Source organism: Ochlerotatus camptorhynchus, unplaced genomic scaffold, assembly GCF_037179485.1.
Source record: "Ochlerotatus camptorhynchus isolate MF236.1 unplaced genomic scaffold, CSIRO-AGI_Acam_v1.1 ptg000291l, whole genome shotgun sequence".
NCBI classification, from domain to species: domain Eukaryota; kingdom Metazoa; phylum Arthropoda; class Insecta; order Diptera; family Culicidae; genus Ochlerotatus; species Ochlerotatus camptorhynchus.
Window position 1 is genome coordinate 2333244 of NW_027040780.1, and position 24087 is coordinate 2357330.

The 24087-nt window shown below is 41.2% G+C and overlaps 1 protein-coding gene across 1 annotated transcript; it reads left to right on the forward strand.

Moving 5' to 3' along the window:
- The first annotated feature begins 437 nt into the window (after positions 1-437).
- LOC135706837 (cuticle protein 21-like) lies at positions 438-6108 on the forward strand. Its single transcript, XM_065228510.1, has 4 exons — positions 438-534; positions 784-864; positions 4752-4952; positions 5022-6108. The coding sequence occupies exons 1-4, from the start codon at positions 520-522 to the stop codon at positions 5379-5381; spliced, it is 657 nt and encodes a 218-aa protein (XP_065084582.1). The 5' UTR covers positions 438-519; the 3' UTR covers positions 5382-6108.
- Positions 6109-24087: the final 17979 nt, after the last annotated feature.

Sequence of the window (24087 nt, forward strand, 5' to 3'; positions counted from 1 at the left end):
ACGCCGCTCCGACCGACGAAAATAAGAAAAAATAGCCAAACGAGTGCAGGGGTTCTGATCGCTGGCGGGTTACAATTTTTCGCTCTCCGGAGCTCTCGTACACAAGCTGTAGTTTTATTAGAGACGTTGGCCATTCGCTAGTTCGTTAGTGACGCATTGATTTGCGGCTACCATTTATTCGTTCTGAGTGAGAGAGAATGGGCTGAGCGACAAATGCGAGGAAAAGGGTTCACAACCCACGAGAACTGCCATGTGTGTGTGCGCGCGTGGTGACGGGGGTGTGGTACGTGCGAAGTCTTGGATCCTCGGGTCCCATAGATGCCGAGAATTGAGAAAAGTTTGCGGCGGGAAAAATGGCAATCTACTAGCACGGTAGTGACTCCGGTCGATCGATCTACGGGGTGGAGTTTGGTATAAAAGTGCCCGGGTGCAATCAAACCGATATCATTCACAGTTCAGAACTCGTCGTCGAGCGTTAGAAGCAACCTCTAAGAAAAAAAAAAACAAACCAACTCAAAAATGGCTTTCTTCAAAGTGAGTGAATTGTTGTGTGAATTCTGGTGCAGGATCGATCATTTCGCTGGATGAAATTCGGATCCTTCGAGTGATCAGTTTAAATGGACGCTATAAGATGGTAGTTTTCATTTGTGCGCATTGGTTGGAGTGATCTGAAAATCCAGTGTTTCCGGCAAATAAGTGATCGTTTTTTTTGCTCAGAATGTTTGACATAGTGCTTCGTGAACTTCATTTCTCTGATCGCTGCTTTTTTCTTTTCATCTACAGACCCTTGTCTGCGTGGCTTTCCTCGGAGTTGCCGCCGCTGGTGTTGTCCCACTGGCCACCGAATACAAGGGAGACTACTACGTAAGTACATTTCGGAAGGGGGAACGATGCAGGGGATGGTGACCTTTACATTAGTTGTGGAAATTGAAAGCAATTTTATAAAGCTTTAGTGGATCAGTATCCAGATGTGAGCCTTAAGCTCCTTTTTTGATTTTTTGCGATTGTTGAATTATTGCTTATTCAGTCAACATTATTTAGCTATCTATTTAGCTGATCGACCTTCAATCAACCCAAATGTTCGTGAAGACATTTTTATTTAGAATGTTTAAACTATTTTGTCCGATTTAGTTTGTATTATTGTACGATACAAACAAATGATTTAATATTAATAGGAATTTTGCACTATTAACGATGCAACTGTAGCAGCATTCAGTGAATTTTGTTCTTATATACGATATTGACTAAATCTGCAATGATTTGATCTGTTACTAGCAATCATATTCACTCATCATCGGTAAACGAGCTTGGAGTGTTTACATCGGTGGCGGTCTCAAACCTATTGTACGAGGTCCCTCGGTGTTTTTCACTTCCAACAGACTAATCAATCATCCATAACCGCCACTTATTAGCCTCTAAGATGGCATTTTACATGTCCCATTCTACCATTTATGAAGATTATTGCAGGGAGATCATTCAGAACCGGTTATCTGGTATCCGTTTTTCAGCACGCAGGGCCTCACCAGCTTACCACAGCCGATTCAGTGGCTTCTGATGATAAATAATGATCTTTTCCAGTAGTTCTCTTGAACTTCCAATTTGGATGCTGTCCCAATTCCACTTAACTGAAGGCTTACTCCATTGGTCGTCCTGATCAACATTTTTTGGCGGCCATTCAAGCACTCTTGGATGATGTCTTGGCTGATCTTCAGTTAAGATAGTCACTGTAGAGCAGGCCTGCCCAACCTTTCTAAACTTGATTTTTTTTAAATGGCTGTATATTTGATCGATTAGCATCATTTTGTTCATTTCTCATTAATTATGTTGTAAAATTTATAATGATGAATAAATCTGGACTAGAATGATATCCTTGTTGAGATCCAGAGACCACGTCCGGCCTACTGGCAGCGCTTCTATAGGGCATTCCCAGCAAATAATTTGAGCTGATTAGGTGCTGAACAAGCCAGTTTTTAGCTGAAGAAGAACATTTTTTTGTTTGGACTACCTCGGTTTCAGCTTTGAATGATTGTTGGGCTGTTTCTCATCGGTAGGTTGTTGGCTGTTCTAAGGTGGGTTGCAGGAATCCAAACCACTTGTTCACAAGTTTTAAAATATTGTTTTTGAATTTAAAATCATGTTGGGTTACTCCTAACGAACAATCGAAGCTGAAAAGCAGCTTATTCAGAGAAAAACCGATTTAACCAGCTAAAAAAGTCCCTCCAGGGACGGTAAAGGTGCAGCTACAAAGCAATACCATCCTGGAAGTGGCTGCGTTCGATTCCCGGTCCGGTCTAGGAATTTTTCGGGTTGGAAAATTTCTCGACTTCCCTGGGCATAAAGTATGATTGTATTTGCTACACAATGCAAAAATGGTACGGGTATTGAAAGCTGAAAGCAATAAGCTAATATGCGATAAGCAAAACGCTTAAAATGCGAAGAAGAAGAAGAATATATTAACCTCATTCTGCAAAAAGGGTGTAAATCGAATAATTATCGGGCTTGGAGGTGACTTGACTCGTTGCCTAAATCGAATAAATTTGTACTTCTGAATTAAAATGTGATTTTATCCCCGCCAATGCTCAATATCTAAACCCAACATTCTGACAAGTGACAGATAGTAAATAACAAGTAGCATAAGATTTCCTACCACATTCAGTGTGGTGATGCCTAGCAAAACATGCTAACGTGGCTTACAGTCCACTCCAACCAGATTTTATCAATCTTTTCGAGCTACCTTTCAGAAATTTTGCTCAGAAGCTTCACATTTTCGTAAAGATGATAACGATCGTGTTCAGTCTCTTAGATACTTCAACTAAGGTCGATATCATCTCAACCCACCAGAAAAAAAACTTCTTCTAGCGGGAATCCCAACCCGAGCAGGAACGAATATTTCGATACCATAAATTGGTATGAAATAGTCTGAAAATTATTCCTGGTAAATTTCCAAACAATTATTCCAAATTTCATTCAAAAAATGCTCCCACAATATCATTCCAATTCCAAATTCAGCGAATGCATTACCAAAACGATACCACACAGGTATTCTTAGGGTATCAAAATATCTATTTTTGATTTTTAGAAAGTATTTCGCATGCCATTCTTTTGGTATTTCAGGCTGTACAACACCAACTTTTGGTATCAGGATCAGAATTATAATTATAATTAGAATTGTTCGGGAAACGTTGGGATGAGGATTATTGGAACGTTCCAGGGGACCGTACTTATTCACTTACAGTTAAGCTTATTCCTGCTGATTGCATAAAAATTGGTTTCTTGCTACCCCTGTTACCAAATTTCAATCACAAACAATTTATTTAAAAATGTTATTCCCAGCCATCGTCCCGAATCAGTCTTATTAGATCTCATTTATTTTATTCAGCTGTTAGCCACTTCTTTGTAGGATGCCCCAATCCATATGTATCGGCACTTAATTCAGCGGTCATCTTGAACTGCATGCATGAGATACTCTTCATAACCGGTTAATCAAATTGTCCAAATTTTCGGTGGTCTTCCTGGTTGCTCCGACTTTTTCAAATTACCTAACTGGGAATCTTAAGCAGGTAACTCAGCCCGTCATCCCACCTTCAATAACTTAACCCAATTTTTGCTTTCTTCATAACCAATATCGCATGCAAGCAACAGCAACGTCTCATGCAAAGCTGAAGAGACTCACAAACACGACCCCGACCTCTTCAAACTGTTTCAATTTCCACCTACCTGAAAAAAGCAAACCCCCACCTAAACGACATTGCCTTCCCGCCACATTCTACAAGCTTCAACCAAGCCCCTCTCGTTACCAATAACTTCCTTATGATCATCAACACCGCCATCGTCATCACACCGACGGCGATCAACATTGAGAAATGCACTCGATTATTCAATAGCACTTTTCTCACTTCCAATGCAAGGTCGGCCAGCAGCGTCATCTGACTACTGACCGTGTGGCGACGGTGAACTCTGATGCAGTTAAAAATCCATCATTAATGACCCAACCTTGATCGCATTTCACATCGATCGCGATCGATCGACCTTTCCTTCCCGCCCCGATGCAATGTGCGAAGATCACCGGGGCATGTTTGGAGATTCCACGAGCCACCTCCGTCACAACTATTTATGGTTCTAATTAGCGACGGCTACTTACAGATGTCACCTTCGGCTTCCCCCTGTCCATCCATAATTGGAGTCTCATTAGTGGGAAAATCAACACGGTGGCAGAGCAGGAAGGGTGACATCTCAATTTCCATATTTCCCCCCTACGAGCAAAATGACGCCCGGTGACTTCAACAGGGGTGAAGTGATGAACCTCGTTGTATTGGTTGAAATTCTGACGTGTCAACACCACCTGCGGCGTCGTCGCATTTCAATTGATTTTAATCGCGAATAATTACTACCGCTTGCGATTGATTACTAACGCATGATCAGCCGTTCGTTCGCTTCCAACCCAGTGCCTTTCGGAGCGGTGGGGACTGACGAGGAGTGAACGTAATTTTTCTCTGCACTCCGCTTTGCTCTGCTTCTCCGTAGACCGAGGGAGTGCAGCATTTTCAGTCGGTACGCAATAAATCTCCCGTGGCTCTACTCGAGCCCACCCCTCGGGTGCTCTGCTCAGGTGCCATAAAATCGCTTCAATCCAAAGAATGTAAAGGTCAAGTTTGTTGTCAGCCCGCAAGCCATAACGGAGTGCGTCCGTAACTGAATCACACTTATACCTACCCATGCGTTGACTTTGGTTTCTTCATTTTTCTTTGCAGTCCCACCCACAGTACTCCTTCAACTATGGAGTCCATGATGGTCTTACCGGAGATGTGAAATCGCAGGTTGAGAGCCGTGATGGTGATGTTGTGAAGGGACAGTACTCCCTGGTTGAACCCGATGGTTCCGTCCGCACCGTCGACTACACCGCCGATGATGTCAACGGATTCAACGCCGTCGTCTCCAAGTCTGGTCCATCGGTAATACAACTACCTCATACATTCGGTTCCGCAGCATCCATCTAACTGAGTTATTCCTTTTTTCCACAGGTCCATGCCGCCCCAGCCGTTGTCAAGACCGTTGCCGCTGCCCCAGCTGTCTACGCTCATGCCGCCCCAGCTGCCTACGCTCATGCCGCCCCAGCTGTCTACGCTCATTCCGCCCCAGCTGTCTACTCTCATGCTGCCCCAGCTGTGTACTCCCATGCCGCCCCAGCTGTCTACTCCCATGCTGCTCCAGTTGCCTACGCTCAGGCTCCAACTGTCGTCAAGACCGTCGCTGCCCCAGCCTACTACTCTCATGCTGCCCCAGTTGCCTACGCTCATGCCCCATCCGTGTACGCCGCTCACTCCCCGGCTGTCTACGGACAGGCTTACGCCCCAGCTCACGGTGCCGTCCACTACCACTAAATTTTGCCATAACCCCAGAACCCACCTCAGCAAATCTCCCGGAGCTGCTATCCATCGCGGACCTACTGCCAAATATTATTTATTTCAACATCCCTTAAATCTATCCCCCACCCATAATTCCCCCTTAAACTTCAACAAACCCTCACCTTGCCGCCGGGTTAGCAACTTTTCGCGAGCGACTGCAGCTTTCGAAACAATGGACAACGGACACAAAACTCTCAATTGGAAGTGTATGTATATAGTATAACGACGCACGAGAAAAAGGGCGCGATCAAACAACGAGGCAACCTACTAACGCCTGCCACCGGTTCTGAAACGTGATTGTACTTTGCGTTCTATCTAATCTCGATTGATTTGCGGACGCGCCCAAGCCCCCACCCACCACCCGACGGATGCACTCAGCACCGATAAGGCGACGACGCATCCGTCTGAGTTGATGAAGGCCGGAATTGGCGCGCGACGTGCAACTTTTACAACATAGATTTCCCCGACTGGGTCGAACGACGTTGCCCGTCGACGGTCCAACCGGAAAGAAGATGCACACAAACACAGACAAACAATACTCATGTGTACACATTCAATTGGATGTTTTTTACTCCCGTTAGCTTGAACTTTGAAACGACGAAAAAGGACCAATCAGGAAACTGAATGACCGAATCTGTACAGAGATGATACACCGACGATGGTATTTATTAAGTAAATAAAGATAATTTTTTAAATCGCTAAATTCAGACTTTGATCTGCTGAGCATCCGAAATGGCCCCCTCCCCTAGAACGTACGGTGATGGTAGTTAGTATGCACGTTGAGTGCATGCTAGGAGCCGCCTTAAAAGCAACTTTGTCGTCAGTGATCTATTTGGGAAATGCTTATCTCTTTATTCGTTCAGTATGTATCTATTTTCCAATCACGTTACGTTCAGTTTGCACTTCTAAGTCATTGTAATCCACTACAGGACATTTGACAGATAAATGGTAATTCATTTGGATGGCAACTCATGCCACTCAATGGTCTTTTTCTACTTAATTGCTACGCTCTTTATGGGGTGTCTACACTTGTGCTGGTGTGCTAGCACTAGTGTACTAGAAATGTACTAGAACTGTACTAAAAAGTAGTCAGCGTAGTGTAAACAGAGCGTCAGCATCAACCAGCTTGACATTTCAGGAGCAATTGAAATTCGTGCTAATTGGTTGAGTTGGTCAGTGCTGTATTCCTATAATTTGATCTAAGTCGCACATCATATTGCAAAGGTATAAAATATGTATCTGCCTAAAATACCGCTTCTAGAAATCTTATAAAAAATGATGAAGTAATTTAATATACTGTATTATCTAGTTGATATGGTACGTTGCAAAACATTTACGCTTTTTCACTGCTACACGATGAGCAGTATCCCGTACCCTAAACGTGACGAAGATAGCATTTGCTTCACAAGAAAAACGCGAGGGGCCGAAAATCGTGACTAAAGTAGAATTTTGAATATCACCGTTTATTGATTTTTGGTATTATGACGTTTTGAAGGATAATTCCGTGGATTAGAGATTTTGTTTAGGATATTCAAAACATTTTAAATTGCCATTTCAACAATTTGAGGCCATTCTTGTGATTGAATGCCTCTTTTATTTGTAAGGTCATTTTGGCGTTGCAAATGGAGTCAGGCTTGCCTCTACTCACTAGCTATACAAAATTGGGTTTTGTAATTATGAAGTCATTAGACGATTAGTACTTATGAGTTACAAAAAAAGGTTGTAAAGTATGCGTTTGATACATAAAACCTGACAATATTGCTTTTAAAGGGTGACACGGTCAAAATTTGGTCAATATCATCTTGACGTATTTCTTTCAATTTTGCATTTAAAAAACCTGAACACCCCTCATTTTGAAGGTGTGTGTGTGTAGAATGTTGCTCCTATTTTGATTTCAGTTGTCAAAATGCCGTCCAAGCAAGAAGAGCAGCGTATCAAAATTTTGCTCGCGCATCGCGAAAATCCGAGCTACTCGCACGCAAAGTTGGCAAAATCGCTAAAAGTTGCCAAATCAACCGTTACAAATGTAATTAAAGTGTTTGGGGAACGTTTGTCGACAGCCAGGAAGTCTGGATCGGGGGGAAATCGAAAACCGGAAGCCGCTGAGACGACAAAGAGAGTTGCCGGTAGTTTCAAGCGAAACCCTAACCTCTCTCTCCGAGATGCCGCAAATAAGCTGGGTGTATCGTCTACAACCGTGCATCGAGCCAAAAAACGAGCCGGACTATCGACTTACAAGAAGGTAGTGACTCCAAATCGCGATGATAAACAAAATACGACGGCCAAAGCGCGATCCCGGAGGCTGTACACGACGATGCTGACGAAGTTTGACTGCGTGGTAATGGACGACGAAACCTACGTCAAAGCCGACTACAAGCAGCTTCCGGGACAGGAGTTTTATACGGCAAAAGGAAGGGGAAAGGTAGCAGATGTTTTCAAGCACATGAAACTGTCAAAGTTCGCAAAGAAATATCTGGTTTGGCAAGCCATCTGTACCTGTGGCTTGAAAAGCAGCATTTTCATAGCTTCCGGGACTGTCAACCAAGACATTTACGTGAAAGAGTGTTTGAATAAACGTCTGCTGCCTTTCCTGAAGAAACACGGTTGTTCCGTACTGTTTTGGCCGGATTTGGCATCTTGCCATTACGGTAAAAAGGCCATGGAGTGGTACGCCGCCAACAACGTGCAGGTGGTTCCCAAGGACAAGAACCCTCCCAACACGCCAGAGCTCCGCCCAATTGAGAAATACTGGGCTATTGTCAAGCGGAACCTAAAGAAGACCAAAAAAACTGCTAAGGGCGAGCAGCAGTTCAAGGCAAACTGGCTTTCTGCGGCGAAGAAGGTGGACAAGGTGGCTGTACAAAATCTGATGGCAGGGGTCAACCGTAAGGCCCGGCAATTCGGATTTGGAAAAGCTGAAGCCTAACTGAATATTTTCCCTGAATTTTATACTAATTGAACTTGAAAAAGAAATTTAATTTGATTTTTTAAATAAACGATTTCACCGATTTACATGCGTTTTCCCTTGACCAAATTTTGACCGTATCACCCTTTAGAGCGTTACAATTAGCGATTTTACGATTCACTGAGTGAACGCTTACGAACAGTAAATCGCTGATTGTGACGCTCTGAGAACGAAATTGACAGGTTTTATGCTCAACCTCTTTTTTAACATGAATGACCGCCCACGGTTGCTACTCTGTTATTGCCAGATCAGCTGTAATTACACAGAGCAACAATAGACGATGCTTGGAACTAGCAATCATCCTCAATGTGTAAAAACTGGGGATCTCAAACTAGGCAATACCAGTGCCGGCCGTACCCGAACGCAGGTCAAAAAAGGAATGGGTAGGAATGTGTTGACGTGACACTTGCTTTAATGGAAGCCGAGAAATCCTCTGCACTTCCACGAGGAATCACTGGGATGTTGGATAAGAGGGTAGGGTTTGCAGCAGGGTTCGTTTTGGTAAACGATAAGCTGAATTGATGTCCTAATGATATGGAGGGGTTACTGTATAAATAAATAAATAGGAATGATCTCACCCAAATAACCAAGTGAAGCTGCACCAACAACAACAGGCCTCCTCGTATACTTTCTTCAACCCATCGCAGGTTTCTCCATCCTCCTTACGTGATAATTATAATTGTAGACCGTCTGCTTGACATCAACACGAACCTGTGGTAGAAGCTGAATGAAATATCAGCATGAGTATGATTGACCGCCCGCGTCCGCTACTCCGTTACTGCCAGATCAGCTGTAATTACATATAGAATCAACAGATGATGCTTGGTACTAGCATTGATCCTAAATGTGTAAAAACTGGTAATCTCATACTTTTAAAGGGCAATACCAGCGCCAGGCGCGTCAGAATGCAGGTCAATTGAAATTGGGTAGAAATATGTTGACGTGAAAACTCGTGTTTTACGAAACCGAGAAATCCTCTACTCTTCCACGAGAAATCACTGGAATGTTGGATATAAGGGTTGGGTTCGTTTTGGTAGACGATACGCTACATTAAGAGAATTTCTTCATGTTAAGCTATATTTCAGGATTTGCCTCAAAGAAAACTGAAATAAAAATCATCATTATAATATAAATCCAAAAATCCACCATCACAGAGCTGAAAACTAATGTACACAAATCAAATCAATAGATTCAACCAAGGCAAAAGCTGAAAAGATTGAAGCATTACAATATTCCATCATCAAAGAGCTGAAAAGAAAAAAGAATCATTATAATGTTAATCTAAAAGAGTTCCATGATCGAAGATCTGAAAATACATTTTCATACAACCAAAAATCGGGTGAACATCAGGTTAAAAAAGTTTTTCAAATCCTGATTAAAGAGATTTTTAATCGTAGGCTAGTTCTAAGGTAAAACAGTGAAATACAAAGCTCAATAGTTTAAATGAATTATTATAAAATAATTCAAGAGATGTTTCATGATCGAAGAGCTGAAAAAAACCTTAAATAATTTAAATCCATACATCCAGCATGAATGAAAACTGAAAAAGGTGCAATATTGTTATGTAAATCTAATGATGTCATATACTCAAAGAGCTGAAATTAAACTTATATTATTTAAAACAATGGATCTAATCTGAGTGAAGACAGAGAAAAACTAATCATAACGATATAAATCCAAATATGTTCCATCATCAACGAACTCAAACGATGTTTCATCATTGAAGAGCTGAAAATAATTTTTAAATAATAATATTCCTTCGAGGGTTCGTCGAGTGGTTGCATACTCAACAAAGCTATGGAAATAAAACGAAGTCCCCGAAACTGTTTATTATTCGAAGTCATCTTGGTTAAAACGGCCATACTCTCCCATCACGGTGCGCTTCACCCAAGGTCTATGGAATTCTCAAGGTCGCATCCAGAACACATACCACACCATAAACATAACAAAGACCGGCACATTCACCCTACGTTCAATTCACTTCTAACATACCTACACTCAAAATAATTGACACGTTATTGTTACGTGAAAAATCACGTAGAGTCTCACTTTTTTGTTTTCAGTCAATTTCACGTGGCATAAGTAAAATCTACAAGATGTTGCTTAGACATCAAACGATATGCCATTCGAAGCCACTGATATTTCTAATGAAACTTACGTGAAATCCACATACACAGCTTCTATGTTAGTTTCACGTAAACCTTAAGTGATTTTCACGTCTGAAAAAAACATTGAGTGCCCCACTCATTGTGGAATACAATATGGCGCCAGTTCAATTAGAATGTTTACATTTCATCGAGAAAGTCAAATAATTGTGATTGCTATTCTATTGTTCGCTTTTCAAATTGCAAGCATAATTGGATTAAGATTTTTTATTTGAAATAATTTATCGTATATCCTTTATAATTTAGTTGAACTGTGGACGGCAGGGAGTACCATGGTATTGAGGAGGACTTATAACGCATTATTCTATGAAGTATGATTACCATATTATATTGTCTTGGAGTTCGTGTTCCCGATCGGATTTTATTATAATATCACACCTGAACAAAATTTAAAAAAAAAAAACGTTTTTATTATAATTGTAGTATTGAGCAAAAATATATTCTATTTCAAACGATTTGAAAACAAAAGCATTGGAAACCGCCATGAATTCCATCCCAAGAATCACGTAACTTCTACGTATTAATCCAGTGACGATGAAGCGTATTGAAATGAGTTCTTCCATGTGAAGATCACGTAGCTCTTACGTGATAAGTATTATGGAAAAAATCTACGTATGTTCTCACGTAGCATTGACGTGTCGATTATTTTGAGTGTATACACACTTGTCCCTCTCCCATAGAGATTGCTGACGTTTATCGTACGCACACTACATCACGTATACGTATACGCAAAATGTTTTCATCAGGAAAAAAAAAACTTCATAGCGGAAATTTTATCTAATGTAAACAAATCACTGACACAATCACTCTTTAGCAATCTTTACCGCATCCGCTGATCAAATCCATGATCGCTAAGAATTGCATAGCATATAGGGAAACGTGACCTATACCAGAAGAATGTTATGTTCCAGTTGAAATATCAATAAGAACAACCATATGTTTCTAACGGCGCCGGTGGTGTAGTGGTAAGCGTGATTACCTCTCAACCCAACAGGCCTGGGTTCAATCCCAGTCGGCGCCGCCGGGATGTTCTGAGGCATAACATCTTTGATCACGCCTTCCTTCGGATGGGAAGTAAAGCCGTTGGTCCCCCGGTTCGTGAGTTGATAGGTAGGGTCCAGGTGTGGGAGCTGCCTTCCTGGCACGTCGGTAGCATTGGTGCTCAGCACGGAAAACAAGATCGACGGAAAAAAACAAAACAAAGGAAAAAAAAAACCATATGTTCCTATAATATAAAAAATCAATAGTTCACTTATCTTTCAATCCATCGAATATTGTTTCCTTCGGGTTGGTTTTATTTTGCTTGTACGACGACTTCATTGCCGACATGCGGCACTGCATACTACACGTACACTTACACCTGGTCATCATATTCCAATAGTCTCTTGAATATTCTCCACACATTCACACCAATTAATTAATTAATTTAGCTTTATTTAGGAGGCTTTCAGCCTTAGGCTGGTTCGCCTCCAATAAACATTGTAACAAACCCTTTTGTTACGCCCGCTCAGCCCACAAGTGACTCCAACCACACTCTGGGTCGGCTTCTTTTGCCAAGGTTTGCGAGATTAGAGGAAAAACCACAAGACAATTAATTTACTTACTGACGGCGATTTATTTAATTTTTGCCCTAACGGTCCCTACCAGCCCTATCTCTTCCTATCTGTAACTACTTACGGTTTCTTTTTGTGTGTGGTGTCAGTGTCGGGCCCGTCGATGAACGCTCGCTGGTTGGTTCCGCAACGGATTGCACGATGTCTCCGTGCCTAGTCGTATCCTTGGTATCCTTCCTTGCCGTTCGCGCCAATCGTGCCGATTGCCCCGATTGCGCCGATCTGGCCTCCCCGATATCTGGTGATGATCGTTCGTGACAATCGTGCTGACTGCCCCGATTCCACCGTGTGTGTCGATTACGCTGATTGTACGGATCACACTGGTCTCGTTCTCTTGGGTTCGCAGGTTTCAAGTCTCGCTTCGTCCACTTATGTCAGCTTACCGTTGTTTGTATGGCAGTGACGACTCTGGCGGTTTCGTAGAACCTTTCCACCGATTTATGGAGAATAAATTCCTTCACCAACTTTTTCTTCGTGAGCTAACGTGTGGGTGCTTTTCTGGTGCTCAAGCAAGTGACCGAGCCAATATATTTGCAATCCTCAGGAACGGGCGAATAGGCCTTTTTCTGTGGTTGTTGTAGGTAGCATCCACCCATCAGGCAGTACTGCTACCAAAAATACCAGCGTTTACGGGTGTATTGTGGGTGTGTCGTGTTGTTGAGGCTGCGTACAAAACCTTCACAGTGTGTTGTGTTGTTTTTTTTTTAATTTAGTCGTTAGCCGTCTTTTGCCTCCTAGATTATTTTAGTATGATACTTAGTTTAATTTATTTATTTGCATGAATTTTATTATTTATATAGCTTTTATATTTATTATTTTAGTTTGAATTAAGTCCCTATCTAGCTAGCTAAGGTTTTATTTATGATTTTTCCTCTATACACATATATAAATCCCCCTTTGTGGTAAGAAGACTATGGACTGAGTGAACGAATGTAGTGACCTGTCACACTTCCCCACAGCTCGGATAAAAATTATTAATGAAATTAATAATTTTTGGAAAACTAAATAACGACTCTCGCCATACCGCACCTGTACCACAATACGGCTTTTGGTAAATAAATAACGTATAACAAAAAGACAAATAATAAATTTTAATGGTAAATTTAACGAAACATCCATATCAAGAAAGATACTACAGATCACAGATCCGATAGTGTACAAACCAAAAATAACATTCAGTAACAAAACATAGAATATATACAGTTCCGGAACAACATTTATTATTCTACAAGCTTGTTTACAAGGTTCTCGAATCCTCGAATTCCGAGATAGCAATATTAATACTTTGTTTCAAAGCCATTGATAAATGAGAAATAAACTTTGGAAAACTTGGTAAGTAATTGATTGGTCTAAGTATTCTATTGTGAATTAACGGTTATATGAAAGTTTCACTATTTTGATTCGATTCGGATTAGTAAATTACTAAATTTTTGCCGGCGTGACAATGACGAATAATATCTTTTTAATAAATAATACTGGATCCACGATCATTCACAGGAGTTCTCATCTTTGTCAATTTGTAATTTTCTAATCGGCTTCAAATCAAATTTGATGAAAATGTGTGCTCTTGTGAGTAGTAGAATTCACCAATGTGGTTTTACCTTGATGGAAATTATCATGGAGCAAAACTTGGAATCCATTTAGTTTTTCTATTAGTATGCTATTGTAATGTTTCCCAAAAGTCACCGCATATTTTCTCATAATCAATTATGATTTTGAAGATTTAGACCTCTTCGAGTAGCTATAGCAATCTATTTGCAAAGATCAAAGGATTATTGACGATCTTATTGGCAAGTAGCACAGTGAGCATCTCAAATGGATCATATTAGAACTTTCAATAATTATATTCTAAAAACAGCTGTATAGGTACCTAATATAAACATTACATCGATGAAAGGCTTACTAACCTTAGAAACTTTTCATTTCTTTGTCTCGAAAAATATCCAATTGCGCCGCAGATAGTTAGAACGATGCACAGGATAAGACAAACGTATGGACCATCAAACAGTTAGATGACGATGGTTGCATCTGCATATTGGCTTATCCACATAATCTCTGTCATCCACGTCACATTACAGAACATTTTATAATCCTAGGCTTTTAAATCGCCTGCGGAAAAAACACCAAGGCTGTTCCCTTTGAGGTCAGCAACCTCGTACGAACATGTACCTTTCTTCGCCAGTATAATACATGGCTCATACACTTCACCTAACTTGGCATTGAAATGATCAGCAGCAGAAGACTGACGAAAAGTACGTTTGAATACTCTCTGACCGATATCGAACGTTGGAGAGTATCTTTTGTGCCTCAGATCGTACCTCTGTTTGGTACTCTCGTGACCTTTTTGAAGGTTATCTATTACTTTTTCGAAGATCGCTTTACTAACGATCTTCATTCGTTCCATCCTCTCTTGCTCTGATAATTCTCCGTTATCCGGAGCACGATGTTCGGATCCTTTCATCACAATCTCGTGACCGAATATCACTTTATAAGGTGTGAATTTAGTTGTCGAATGCATCGTATTGTTTAAAACGAACTCTACTTCTGAGATCTTTGAGTCCCACAATTTTTGGTTCTCACGTACGTAGCTACGAATCATAGCGTTGATCGTACGGTTTAGTCGTTCCGTGGGGTTCGCTTGACTACGGTGTCTGGCACTAGCCCAATGTTGTATTTCATACTTTGCTAACAAGTCTTGGAACTCTTTTGATCTGAAAGTAGTGGCATTGTCGGAAATTACATATTGGGGCACTGATAAGCGTCGGAACCATTGCTGTTCCAGAATCTCACAAACGCTACTGGAGGAAATCTTTCGCACAGGAGTTAGGAGACAATATTTCGAAAATACGTCCATTAGGACAAGCAGGTGAGCATTGCCTCGGGAACTCCTCGGCAGGGATTGGATGTAGTCCATTGTGAGAATCTGGAATGGCTTGGTTGTGACGCGTTGATTACCCATTTGTGGGACAACAGACGTAGTTGAATGTTTGATCCTTTTACAAACTTCGCAATTGGCAACATAGCGCTTCACATCTGCTGACATTCGTGGCCAGTAGTAGCGCTTTTTGATTTTATCAATCGTCTTCTCAAAACCAATATGGAAAGCGTTATCATGTTCTTTGGTGAGTATTTCAGTTCGCATCAACTCAGGGATGCATAGCTTCCAGTCGAAGGCATAATCTAGCACATCGGACTGTGAAGAAACATATTTATAAAGTTTGTTTCCCTCGATCTTAAAATCCATAAATTTTTCTGGGTCACTTTGTACTGTAACGAATAATCGCGAATACCAATCGGTTTTCGTATCTACTTCCAAAACTTCCATCGATCTCGACAAGGCGTCTGGCACGATGTTCTCCCGACCCTTACGATGCTTGAGTACCATGTCGTACTGTTGTAGCTCAATACTCCATCGTGATAGTCGAGATGATGTCCGCCATTTGGAGCGCATAATAAAAGTTAAAGCCGACGAGTCGGTCACTAGGGTAAATTGGGTTCCTTCGATGTAACATCGAAATTTGTCGATACATCTAATGGCCGCCAATCCCTCCTTTTCCGCAGCGTGGTAGTTAAGCTCCGCGCCCGAAAGTTTTTCTGAGTGGTATGCGATTACCTTTTCGTTGCCGTTTTGTATTTGAGTCAAAACTCCGGCGATTGCATGATCGCTCGCATCTGTCTGCACTGTAAAGGGGAGGTTAAAATCGGGGTTGGCCATTACGGGTGCACTGATAAGTTTTTCTTTGATCGCCCGGAATGCCTGATCTGCCTCTGAGCTCCATTCAACCTTTTTCGGTCGATTTTTAAGTAAATTGGTCAAAGGGACAGTAAGTGCACTGAATTGCTCAATAAATCGTCGGTAATAATTTACCATACCTAGAAATCTGCGAAGTGCACGGACGGACTTTGGCACCTCATACGCAACAATCGCATGAACACGATCTGGATTGGGCCGAAGACCATCTTTTGACAAAATATAGCCCAGGTAAGGCACTTCCGGTACACAGAATTTTGATTTTGTTAGGTTTATCCGTAAATTAGCCTCCCTTAACCTCCTTGCTAACTCCTTCAAGTGAGTGATGTGTTCTCTGAATGTTTTGCTAGCCACAACTATATCGTCTAAGTAGACAAATATGTTGGGCTCTAACTCCCCAAATCCCAATACTCGGTCCATTAATTTGCTGAGCGTCGCAGGACTGTTAACGAGCCCGAAAGGAAGACGCTTGAATTGATAAAGTCCCTTTCCAGGGATGGAGAATGCGGTATATGGACGAGATTCTGGACTAAGTGGAATTTGCAAGAAAGCTTGACTCAAATCTATTGTCGTGAGGTATTTGAAAGATCCCAATCGACTGAGAATGCGATTTTGATGCGGAAGCGGGTACGCATCGCGCTTTGTGCGCTCGTTCAGCTTTCTGGCATCTAAGCAAAGGCGAACTGTGTCGCTGTCTCGCTTAGCGACTGGTACCACAGGTTGTGACCAATCGGAGCGAGACCGTTCGACAATATCGTCCTTGATCATGTTGTCTAAAGCCATATGAATTTTACGCTGTACTTCAGGGCTCCATGGATATGGATTCTTACGAATTGGAGGGTGCTCACGAAACTCGTCCCTGATTTCAATTGTGTGAGTGAGTACCTTGGTACATCCAATATTACCAGGTTCGGGAATCAAGAACAATTGTTTTATTTCGTCCAGTTCATGTTGTTCTTCGGGAGTCAACGACATTTCATCTTCGAAAGTCTCTTCGGAATCGTCGATAGTTTCGATAAACGAGTCTCGGAGAGAGGGATAAATTCCAAATTGATCCCAGAATGACATCCCCAGATAGCATTGTCGCTTCAAAGAAGGTGCAACAACGAAAGAAACTATTCGCGTGACTCCGTTGAACAACACAGGAACTTCAATTTCTCCTAAAACAGGTACTGGATGCCCTTCAGCAGTGATGAGTGTCAAATCCGAAGGTGAGTAAGTTAGATTCAGATTCGTGACAAGACGTTCTGATCCCTTACCCAGAATATTACGATTAGTCCCGCTGTCCAAAAGTGCTACTAATTTTATCCCTAGCAATTCAATTCTCACGAAAGGTCTGTTATCTCCTTGTGGGTGGAGAAATATGGTATTTACCTCCTCACACTGGGGATTAACAACCATAGGATGATAACCGAGCTGTGACAGGATATAATTAATAGAATTAACTTCCTCATTTCGAGGGCTTTCAGTGCAAAGATCAAGACTACCCTGCCTCACTGAGCAGTCTTGCTCAAGTTTTTTGTGGAACAGAATGGACACTCCGTTTGTAAGAAGCCGGGAAATCCACAGACTTCACAGAAAGTTTGTTTCTCCTGAGTACATTGCGTGAAGTTGTGTCCAAAACTATGGCAATTAAAGCAAGTACCCTTCTTCATCGGAACATAGCTTTTTAAAATTTTCTCTAGCGTGTTCAAGTTTTTACTTGGCCCTGGTTTCTGATTATCAGGTTTACCAGACGGTTTTTCCTGCTTCTGATCAGGTGCCTGATTGTTCGATGGGTTCGGTTTCGAATATTGATTTGGTTGATAACTTCTGAAGTTAGATTGTCGGTTTGAGTTCGAATACTCTTTTTTGTAGTTTTCTGCCTTATTCCACGGTCTATTGTTATTCGATGGTGGTCTTCTTACATCTCCTATCTCGTTAACTTGCCTCTCATTTGGCTTATACCCTCTCACATTTTCCCCATCACTTCGGGCAAACCATTGCCAATTAATGGAGTCGAAGTTTTTGCCGAACTCTCTCATCTTCGAAATAGTGGAGATGTTTGCTGCCAACATGGCACTCTTGTACTCAGAGCGCAGATTACGAAAGAGTATTTGGAACTTTTTCGGTTCGTCGAGTGGAACACTCATATTCCTGAAGATTCGCGTCATTTCTAGGTAGTAGTCTTGAAAACGTTCTCTCCCACCTTGCTTTCGCAAGTGAGCTTGTCGCTCATATTGATAGTCTAAATCGGGTGGCAGAAACTCTCGCTTCAATTCGCCCACAAGGTTATCCCAAGTACCTAGCTCATTATGTGCATTCACCTCCATAAACCAGGATCGTGCTTTACCCACTAACAAGTGATATGCAGAATTGTACAACTCTCGATTAGAATATCCTTCTGATCGGGCACTGAATTCAATTTCTCGCAAGAATTCATTTAGACGACGGCCGTTATCAGCACCATCGTAGTGAATTTTCCATTTATGGATTGGGAGGCGTTGGCTACAATTTTCCCGAATCGGATTACCACGATCAGAAGGATCCCTCTGCCTAGGGGGTTGTTTCGGAGCCGCACCTTTCCCTGATGTATTTGTCGGTTTGCTGTTTTCCCTAGATACTTGTCCTAAAAGGTTCTGATCTTTCTCTAGCCAGTCAAGAAATTCTTTATACGATACTTTACGCTTAACTGATTGAACAGGATCTGACTCTCCTTCATCTAATTCATCACCTAAGTTTACTCGAGTGCTGTTTTTTGAATGATGGTGAGATTTCATATTTTGAATCTCAATATCCATAGATTTCATTCTGGTTAGCAGTTGATCCACAATGGACTTCAAATTTGAATTTTGAATTTTTAGAATTTCCAATTCCTCAGTGGGTTCACCACCTACAGCTCCTTCTTCTTCCTCGTGCTCATTTTCTTCTTGGACGGGTAACAAACCTTCCCGTACATCGGGAATCTCATCATATTCTTCCTCATCCTGGGCTCCTTGTTGGTCACCAGGGTTTGGATTCGGTGTGAGATTGCCTGTCCCAACATTATCCTCAGGAAACGAATAGCGCAGTCTAAGCAAACTATCGTTCACAATACTGATCTCCGCACTCCGAACTTCCGGGTACGGTGATGCAATGGAGTAAAATGTATTTAAGAGTCTCACGCATTGTCCTGCAATCTCGGCAATGGTGTTTCGTTCTGAGTTCTCTGTTGTATGAACTTTTGCTCGTAACATGCGGAAAAGATAATGGAGCAATCGAGATTTACATTTTTGATCAGGAGCTTTTTTGTACACTCTGCTTTCCAGTTGCTGTTTAATGTCCTGCACGTTTTTATCACAATTTTCTAATTCATCGATTAACGATTTCCAAACTTTATCGTATTCTTTTGCAGATGTATCATCTGCTCCTTCTCTTTTAAGCTCAGCTCTACATTTTCGTTCCTGCACTGATCGTGACTCACTATGCGCGTCTATTCCGCGGATTGCCAATTCGTGTGTCAGCTCATCGTCGAACAAATGAGCGACGTTCATGCCATAGTACTGTGAAATGAAGTGGTCCATATTGAACACCGAACAAAAATTATAAAAATGTGCCTAAAAATTTAGCGATGAAATAAATATTCACCCAATACTCACTCGTAAGCAATTTTCATCAAATTTGATAACCTAAGAAATTTCTTCGCTTTCTCTGAAAGCTATTGTTTATCTCGCGATGCCTTGTAATAATAGAATGTTCAATTCGATTGTCTACCAGGGTGGTGACTTTGCTCGTGGATATTCTTTTTGTTTTACACAATGGGATCACGTGTCTAGAAGTACGTTTCCCGATTCTAGAAGTTTGTTAAAAGATTTATTACAATCTACTTTTGAGCAGGTTGTTTTACAAAATTCTATCCACCAAAGGTCGTATTTGGAATCAATTACCAGAATCACCGGCGTAAACGATTATCACTATCGTTCTCCTCCCTCGCTTACCTCGAAAAAAATAGAAAGTATTTTTTTGTTGGTCGCCAAAATGTAACAAACCCTTTTGTTACGCCCGCTCAGCCCACAAGTGACTCCAACCACACTCTGGGTCGGCTTCTTTTGCCAAGGTTTGCGAGATTAGAGGAAAAACCACAAGACAATTAATTTACTTACTGACGGCGATTTATTTAATTTTTGCCCTAACGGTCCCTACCAGCCCTATCTCTTCCTATCTGTAACTACTTACGGTTTCTTTTTGTGTGTGGTGTCAGTGTCGGGCCCGTCGATGAACGCTCGCTGGTTGGTTCCGCAACGGATTGCACGATGTCTCCGTGCCTAGTCGTATCCTTGGTATCCTTCCTTGCCGTTCGCGCCAATCGTGCCGATTGCCCCGATTGCGCCGATCTGGCCTCCCCGATATCTGGTGATGATCGTTCGTGACAATCGTGCTGACTGCCCCGATTCCACCGTGTGTGTCGATTACGCTGATTGTACGGATCACACTGGTCTCGTTCTCTTGGGTTCGCAGGTTTCAAGTCTCGCTTCGTCCACTTATGTCAGCTTACCGTTGTTTGTATGGCAGTGACGACTCTGGCGGTTTCGTAGAACCTTTCCACCGATTTATGGAGAATAAATTCCTTCACCAACTTTTTCTTCGTGAGCTAACGTGTGGGTGCTTTTCTGGTGCTCAAGCAAGTGACCGAGCCAATATATTTGCAATCCTCAGGAACGGGCGAATAGGCCTTTTTCTGTGGTTGTTGTAGGTAGCATCCACCCATCAGGCAGTACTGCTACCAAAAATACCAGCGTTTACGGGTGTATTGTGGGTGTGTCGTGTTGTTGAGGCTGCGTACAAAACCTTCACAGTGTGTTGTGTTGTTTTTTTTTTAATTTAGTCGTTAGCCGTCTTTTGCCTCCTAGATTATTTTAGTATGATACTTAGTTTAATTTATTTATTTGCATGAATTTTATTATTTATATAGCTTTTATATTTATTATTTTAGTTTGAATTAAGTCCCTATCTAGCTAGCTAAGGTTTTATTTATGATTTTTCCTCTATACACATATATAAATCCCCCTTTGTGGTAAGAAGACTATGGACTGAGTGAACGAATGTAGTGACCTGTCACAACATTCACACCATTCATTCTGGTTCCACACATTCATACCATTCATACGGGTGAGAAAAATTAACTGTTTTCTAGCCCTCCACATCACATCCACACCTGCTGCTTTTTCGCACTAATACCACCAAACTAAACATACTATTTTGACGTAGAACTACGTCTTTTATGACAATTTCCTTGTAACTTGGATTATTGTCAGATAATTAAGTTATCGATAATAATGAACGCAAATAGGGTCAATTCAATAGCGCATCGGTACCACATAAGAAGAACGTAAAGTCTTCATTCATCAAACATAACTCAATGACAAAAGAGAGAGGAAGGTGGAGTGTGCTGCTAAATAATAGTAACGGATTGCACAGTAAGCTTACGTCTATTGTTTAACCATACATACAATTTTCTCCTCTCACAAAAGCATCTCTACTTTGCTCCATCGGTGGGGGTCCCGTGATGATGATGCCACTGCACTTCTGCCACCGATGTCACTCGTCGCACTGTTGACTGTTGCGCAACATCCATGTCGTTGCGTTGCTTGCGCTGCTGCACCGTCGCGTGATGTTGTCGTGTACCACCAATTGTCGCGAGACAACTCACTGTTGCACGAATGTCGCACGTTCCGGTGCTCTCCAACAGCTAATCGGTCGTAAGCGACGGCAGTCGTAATGCACTACCCACGACCACGTATTGCGAGTTCCTCAGTGCGATGCGGTTTAACCGCTCTTCTGTCGTCTCGATACCGCTATTCTGGTCTCCTGCAGTCTTCCACGACGACAGAGAATCGCCACGGATATCGTATGGGCCGAAGCTGTAAATAAAAGGCCCTCTGATGAGGCGACACAGCATTAGCCGATCAATCATCAGGGATTCATTTATTGGGTTTACCTTTAGAAGGCCTTGTATTGTACGTAGATCACGGTCTTTCCTGACCAGCACATGCGTTTATTGAGCACTAATGGCGATGATACGAGCTCCTGCGTCTATTTATGATTGTGATGTATGGAGGCGTCCTCTTATTGCTCCAGGAATGGCGGTCTAATCATGAGGGAGGGTGCATGCAACTATCCTGCAAAGATCATGTTAGCCCACTGTTTTGCCTAGATCATGGCCTTGAATTTACCTTGAGAGACAGATCACGCTAATTATTCCTTCTGTCAATCAGGTGTGTGGTCCTCCTTCCCGGGAACTTGATCTATCGCCACGCACTTTCATCAACCACCGAAATTATTTCGCCAGCACTTTTGACCCACACGATAGTAGTGCTTTAACAACAATATCCGTCCCATTGTCTACTACGGGTATTTGTTCTTGCAAAACGGCTGTGTGGACAGGAGCCGATCTCTTTCTACCGATGTATTTGATAACGCCGTGAGAGATGATGTATAACAGATGATAAGTTGGGTAATTGGATACCATAAACGGGATACACTTGAAGAAATTGGTGGCGCATTTTGTCGGCATCATCTCGAAATTTTTGTAACACTTTGTCGACTATTCTGGGGTGCAAACCAAAAAATATGTGTGGTTAAATAGTGTTAGGTTTTGAACGCTTGTAACTTTGTCATTTATAGATGAAAATAAAATCCAAATACGCCAATCGATATGATATTACATTACAAATCTGCTGAACTAAATATGTTTTTCAATTTTCCACGAAAAACATTTGAAAAATTTACAAATGGTAATTCTGTTTTCATGAAATAAACGATTTTCCCTAATCCAGTCGTCATATTCGAGTACCATTTGGTTGTACATCGTTCTGCTTGAACCTGAAAAGATATAAAACAGCGCTGCTGTCATGCCTCTGCTCATTACCACTTCGGACGGCGTGGCATTTGGTCCTGCAGCAAGCAGGAGAAAGTCAGCGAATTAAGGTGGATCATGGCGTGACCACCTATCACAATGAGGAGATGAGGAACTTGGAAAAGTTATACATGCAAAACACCCTCTCCCTCCTCCCGCCTTTAACGAAAACTTTTAAAAGACATGCACTTATCACTTCATTTAGGGAAATAAATTATAAGCAAACTACAATTATAAATAAAAGCAAAAATTAAAAATATAATCGGTCCCGAGCAGCAACGAATATCTCGATGAGCCTGACATAAGAGGTAAAAAACAAACAAAAAATGTTCTTGCAATACCATTCCAATACCAAATTATGATAATGCAATGCCAAAACAGTACCACACAGGTATTCTTTTGGTATTCAGATAGCAATTTTTGAGGTAAAATAAGAGGTAAAATACCAAAGAATAATACCAAAAAAATACATGCAAAATATTTTGCAAATAACTAAAATTTATATTTGGATATTAAAAGAATACCTGTTTGGTATTGTTTTGGTATTGAATAATCATAATTTGGTATTGGAATGGTATTGTGGGAACATTTTTTTTTGTATTATTTTTTGGTATTTTACCTCTTATGTCAGACTCATCCATACCAATTTAAGGTATCGAGATATTCGTTCCTTCTCGGGTTATGTCATGCTGGTCGATACCAAGTTTTGGTATCAGATCAGAATTAGGTTTTAATTTGCTATTTTCTCCTGCTCGGGATTAGTTATCGATTATTGCTCGAAAGGCCCTGGTGTATCGTTGAACTGTGTGTTGCTTGCTTTTTGGCGCATTGCTTTCATATCCACTGTGGTAATGGTACTTGTTAAGTAGTGGACGGTGCCAGATGTGCATTTTGCTCAAGTTGGCCATGTGATTTTAATTTTTGATGTGGGGTATTTTAAACGATACCCGAAAAAAAATTACAGTGTTCAAACAATAATAAATATTGTAACAGTATTTAAATTAACAGTAATTTTACAATGGTTTTCGTAGTATAATTAACATTAATTAAACATTAAAAAATATGGTCGAGGACAGTAAAAAACATTGTTTTTGCAATTTTTACAATAAAAAAGGGAGGTTGTTAAGTATCTTAACAATAAAATTTTAGGAATTTTCTCATACATTTTGGATTGAATAACAGTAATTTTTATTGTTGAATTACTTCCAAAAAAGCGTCTATGAAACAACAAAAAATGTGGTTTAATTGTTGTTTTGACGGAAAGACATTTTATATTGTTTAATAATTGTATGGTATAGTTTTTCTATTCTTCTA